A 6,000-nucleotide genomic window follows, 5' to 3' on the forward strand; every position below is an offset into this window, starting at 1 on the left:
CTTCAGAAATATTGGCATGATATTTGAAATATGATTAAGGGAATATTTTAAGTAAGTAACAAAGATGCGAAACGAGCTAATTTAAACGAGAGCGTGACGCCGTTACACACAGGAAGCCCGGTCAAATACTTTCTAACAGAGTCGGAAGAAGTACTTTGTCATTTTTCAATTTCACGATCATGTATTTTAGATATCTATTTATTGTTTGCCTTTCAATGCAATTGATTGATCTGTTAGAATATCGATAGATTTTTCGCTTTATTTATGTTTTGTTACATCGTTTTCTACGGAAGAGAAATGAAATTGACAACCTTTTTCAGCACGCGCGTGTCCACGTGCCCTTCCTTATGTTATTTACGCAGTGTTTTGAACGACGCTGAGAATAATTCGCGACGAATAATGGCAACATGTGATTATTCCAACTTTGTGGGTGGTCCTTGTGGTCCCAGCAAGTTTAATCCATCTAATACCAAATGCATATCAATTACAAATTGCAAGAAAGAAATCAGAGGTCATTTGAAGACTTTCCGAACGTTTGATTCTTCCGTCGATACCGAAATCTCTCTTCTACTAGCAAGAGCAGGTATGTTTTCATGAAGTTATATAATGACCCAAATATGCTTGACTGATCGCCGTATATATACCCCATACGTCTCTAACGTATTGGCAGTTTGTTTTAAACTATGTAAAACTTGACTATTGAAGGAGAGAAGATCAAGACGTGGAAGATTCTTCAGTGGGACTTCACTCTGGAAATATGATTGACACCAAACAAAATTTGTGTATATTGTAAATATTATTTTAAAAAAACTTTTTTTCTAAGCTGTCTCACATAGTCCAAACTTCAAAAAGGCTTCATGGCTTATATCTCCGGCTAACATCTATTAGGCGGTAAACTGGTCCAATTCTAATAACTCTCTCTTTTCCGATATTGTAGGTATTTTCGAACAAGACGATAATGCACTAAAGCGATCTATTTGTCCTCGACATAGAGATAAATTTGGCGTGAGTTGGGTTTGCAACAAGAAAATGTGTGCTGTCCCTACAGAGTGGGCTCCTCATAAAACACACCCCAGAAAAGGTGATCGCGGAATCAATCTTGTACAGTCCAAACGACTATTTGATCTCACATCAGTGCTCGTTCCGGTTGGTTCACGTAAGTTCGCATTTAACCGATTATTTTTCTCATCGATGATTTATCATTCTCATCAAAATCATCATGTCATCATGCATGATTATCGTCATCATCATCATCATCATCATCCATGTTTATCATCATCATCACCATCCTCCATGTTTATCATCATCATCACCATCATCCATGTTTATCATCATCATCACCATCACCCATGATTATCATCATCATCACCATCATCTATGTTTATCATCATCATCACCATCACCCATGATTATCATCATCATCACCATCATCCATGTTTATCATCATCATCACCATCATCCATGTTTATCATCATCATCACCATCACCCATGATTATCATCATCATCATGCATGATTATCGTAATTATTTAATTGTTCATTCTCCTGGTTCAATTGCCCTATTTCACTATGACGTCACATTGAAACAATCTATTGTTTAAACGCAAAGGATCATGGTCGTCGGACGGGGTCAAATCAACGCAAATTAACCGATAATTGTTCTAAAATCCGTATCAATTCACGAAGAGAAGTAGAATACCCAGAAAACGCTCAGATACATATTAACACACATTATATCTGAATACCAGGCCATTTTAGATTAAACTGTTTCGCTAGGAGCAAATTTTGTTGAATTTCCTGTTGCATTTGGCAATTCTATCCCCCACATAAACAAGCAGTGACGTGAAATAGGGCAATTACTCACACATAATAATATTCATAATAATGATAATTTGTTATTATTTCATGATTTACACGATTACAATGCTCTCTTTATTATCCCCACAGCTATATGCAAGCGGTGTCGTCTGTCTTTAGGGGGCGCAGAGCTAAACATTAGTCAAAAAGAGCAAGATCAATCCATGAACAATGCATCATGCCCATCATCTGATACAGAAAAAGTAATCAATATAAGAAATTCTTTCATAGTGTTGCTTCCAAACTATTAATTTTTTGTGTGAATATTTTGTTTAAAGAATGACTCTCTAACCGACCTAAGTGGCATATGCTCTGAAATGGAAAACCTGTACATCGCGCCAGAAGATTCAAGTCAGTTCATCCCAGAAAACACCAGCAGTAGTAGTTCCAGTGAACAACTTAGCTTAACTACCTCGAAGAAAGATTCAAGTCTACTTATCCGTCGCGCAAAGTTAAATGCGTTTCTTGATGCTAGTGGAAGAGCCAACATATCAAAGACAAGTAAAGCATGGAATCATTTATCTTCCCATTCTCAGAATAAATATATCAGCCAGACCAAAGATGCAGTTGTAGCAGTTTTAGAAGTTATTCAACCAAATGATCCACGGTGTTTATGGGAAGATCTGAAACGCTCACATTCTGTAGAGAAAGCGTTAGGTGCTCATGATATTATTGAAAAGACCTACTTAACAGCATTGGCTGAAGCTTACGATAACGCAGATAGTTGGGACACCCGACGACAAGTATTATCTTTTATGGCAGACCTAGTTCCTTACTCCACTATTCAAGCGTACATTCCAGGGATTACTGATTTCAGAGTAAAGGCTGCCCGTCATCACCAATTACAACATGGGCGTGGTGCATTATTGCCTGAAACTCAAAGTCCAAAATTGCGCATCAACCCCTCTCAACTGGATCACTTCTTAACTTTCATAACAAGCTCTCACGTCGTTCAAGATCTGCCTTTTGGCCAGCGGTATCTACAACTCTCAAATGGGCAGATTCTCCAAACACCTAACGTCATCAGGACTATGGTGCCACAGCGTATTATCGACCAGTACACTCAGTATTGTAAAGAAGTTAGCTTTATCCCATTCAGCGCTTCCACCATGAGACGAATTTTGTCATCATGCAGTGCCTCAGTTCGCAAATCTTTACAGGGTCTAGATTACATAGCTGCCAAAGGGTCTAAAGCATTTGATGATTTGCTGTCTATCTCCCAGAAGCTTTGTGATTATGGGTGCCTCGAAAAACCCGTTTTGAAACAACTTGATCTGTCATTGAGAAAAGGAAAACAATACCTCAAAGGCAATTATAAGGTATTACTTGTCTGAATTATTTTGTACGAATCGTTATCATTCATTTCACCGGCAAATACGTTTCCCATGTGCTCCACCCTCAAACTGCGCATGTTGAAATAAGATGATCATAAAAGGTGCAACTGGATGAAGTGAGTGCAGTCTTCTTATTATCGAAAATTGCTATCGCGCAATCCTGATTGCGAGCGTTAAAGTAGTTTACAAAAAAAAAAAAACTTAAAGGAATCCAAAATGTTTCTCTAAACGACGATCTAATAACCTATCAGGTAATGGTTAAAATTTTTTTCTTACAAAGGTTTTTTTTTACTGATCAGGTGCACATAGCTGTTTTGTCTAATATTGCTGACCACTGCATCTCGTACGCTTTGAGCGATCCAAAAGATGAGCACTTCAAGACCGTTGCGTGCGTTCATGCTCACGATGAGCGTTGTGCATCATGCGAGGAGTTAAAAAACGCAATAAAGGAAGTGGAGACAAAACTACTTAGTTCCGGTTCAGCATTAACGAATGATGATCGAGACGACCTTGAGTATATGTTCAAGCAAGCTGTTCCAGCAATTAACGCCTGGAAGGCACACCAGCTACGATCTACGCAGCAAGATAGGGCTCGTATTGACATATTGCGAAGACTGGGACCAACGTCTGTGTTTGTAACCAATGACTGGGCGATGAAATTCTTGCCGCAAAAGTATAGGGAGACGCAGGCTGATTGGTTTGCGAAGCGTGGCATATCCTGGCACATTAGTGTTGTTGTGCGGAAGGCGAAGGATGTTATACAACACCAGACGCTTGTGCATATTGTCAAAAACACAACACAAGACGCCATGACCGTCATTGCTTTGATGAAGCATACGTTATTGCAGCTTAAGAAAGAACATCCTGAACTTGACACAGCATATTTTCGGCAAGACAACGCCGGCTGTTATCACAGCGTGGCACTTTTATCTGCATGTCGACATCTAGCTAAAACAGGTATCAAGTTAGAGAGGGTGGATTTTAGCGACCCCCAGGGGGGCAAAGGACCCTGTGACAGGAAAGCCGCTACGATCAAATCTCATGTACGCCGTTATATTAACGAGGGAAATGACGTAACAACCGCGGAGGAACTTTTCAACGCTATGGTATCGCATGATAGAGTAAAAGGTGTCCGGGTGGCCCTCCTAGATAACGCAAAAATGCAGGTGTCAATGGCCGAATGGAAATGGAAAGGCGTGAACAGCTTAAACAACTTTTTGTATAGAGATAAAAAACAACAAACGGTCCAAGAGTGGAGAGCCTACGACATCGGCAAAGGCAAAGAGCTTTCCTGGAGTAAATTGGAAGGTACGTACCGTTTTTGTTTATCATCATGAACATCGTCATCATTATGCATCATCATTAATTTCATGGATCATCATCACCATTGTCATTATGCATCATTTTCGCCATCATCGTCATCATGCATCATCTTGATTTTTCATCATCAGTCATTATGATGATGATCACTCATCATTTCATCGCTATTTGTTATTATTACTTATTATTATTGAATTTACTATTGTGTATTATTTTTTTATGAGAATAGTTTTTTAAATGATTCGTACATGTTATTAGGCAAAGGAAGTCCTTTCAAGTGCACTGTAGAGGAGATAGAGTTCTCAGAGGGTGATTTCGTAGACGCCGCTACCAAACCAATTAGGTATAATAATATTTATAAAACATGTAATATACATATTACTCATATATGTATATATATATATTATAGTTTTATATATTTATATATCTTTTTGGTCAGCTCCTTGGATAAAGATAACTCCAAGTCAGATCTAAAAGTAGAAGATGCAGTAACAGAGGACTGCACACCTGAAGGTGACGTTCAATTGCCGGCTGACGCATTGTATTCATGTCCAAAGGAAGGATGTGTTAAAGCTTTTCAAAGGCACAGCAGTCTTGAGAACCACATGTTCTATGGAACCTGCATTATTAAAGCGGAAAAGGTAATCTTGCACAGAAAAAATGTAATCTTACATTACCGAAATAATAACCCGGTATTTAGTTTATAGAGAGATGTTTATATTGCCAAGTCTGGACTTAACAAATATTCCCTTAATAAAAACGGACTTTTAAATGAGCTTTAAACTAACAGTGTTACTTTTCATTATATATATAAGGAAACTCTCCTGGACAAGGCTAAAATATTGTATCGGGAGAAACTATCACAAGAAGGATCGTGCAGCCAACCAGTCGTCCTGGGTACCAGCGGTGCATCTTCAACTGCTCAGTCTACATTAGAGGTTCTGCAAATGGGATGGGCTTTAAAGATTTCAAAGCAAGGCGAAAGATTTAATGAAAACCAAAAAAAGTACCGCAATGCCAAATACCAGATAGGTCAGGATACTGGCAACAAAGCGGACCCCGAACAAGTGTCTCGCGACATGAGGCGAGCAAAAAGCGAAACAGGGGAACGTCGCTTCACGGTTAAAGAATTTTTGTCGGCCCAACAAATACAGTCCTATTTTTCAAGGACCTCTGCAAAGTTGAAGCATGCAGGTGCAGGCCAAGCACACGACATAGAGGCCGCTGAAGATCAAAGTTGTTACAGCTCTATCCGTGATAACATCCTGAGAGAATGCCAGCTAAGTCATCCCATTATTTATGATACATACAACGTTTGCGAGCTTTATGCAGCTAAAAACCTTAAAAAGCTCACTGTTGTAATGTTGCACAACATTTGCGTTTTCTTCAACATGGATGAGGACTCTTCTCACAAGAAACGCAAGGCACCTTATCTGGCATTCATAAATGAACTTGTTCAATCGTGTACGTGCACAAGAAGCAGCTCCTGA

General features: G+C 39.0%; 1 protein-coding gene across 1 annotated transcript; it reads left to right on the forward strand.

The window, feature by feature from the left end:
- The first annotated feature begins 1,933 nt into the window (after positions 1-1,933).
- On the forward strand, positions 1,934-6,000 carry LOC148905432 (uncharacterized). Its single transcript, XM_089040309.1, has 6 exons — positions 1,934-2,059; positions 2,135-3,175; positions 3,490-4,498; positions 4,769-4,853; positions 4,950-5,151; positions 5,326-6,000. Exons 1-6 carry the CDS (start codon positions 2,021-2,023, stop codon positions 5,998-6,000), a joined length of 3,051 nt encoding a protein of 1,016 aa, XP_088896435.1. The 5' UTR covers positions 1,934-2,020.

Source organism: Actinia tenebrosa, unplaced genomic scaffold (genome assembly GCF_029948245.1).
Source record: "Actinia tenebrosa isolate PJP-AT-01 unplaced genomic scaffold, QUT_ActTen_1.0 PGA_scaffold7__59_contigs__length_16204524, whole genome shotgun sequence".
Classification (NCBI taxonomy): Eukaryota; Metazoa; Cnidaria; class Anthozoa; order Actiniaria; family Actiniidae; genus Actinia; species Actinia tenebrosa.

Excerpts from the sequence above, each read along its gene's own strand:
- LOC148905432 (XM_089040309.1), top strand. The coding sequence starts at position 2,021 with ATGAACAATGCATCATGCCCATCATCTGATACAGAAAAA. Across the intron at positions 3,176-3,489 it reads ACCTCAAAGGCAATTATAAG|GTGCACATAGCTGTTTTGTC; the intron begins GTATTACTTGTC and ends TTTACTGATCAG. Across the intron at positions 4,499-4,768 it reads TTCCTGGAGTAAATTGGAAG|GCAAAGGAAGTCCTTTCAAG; the intron begins GTACGTACCGTT and ends ACATGTTATTAG.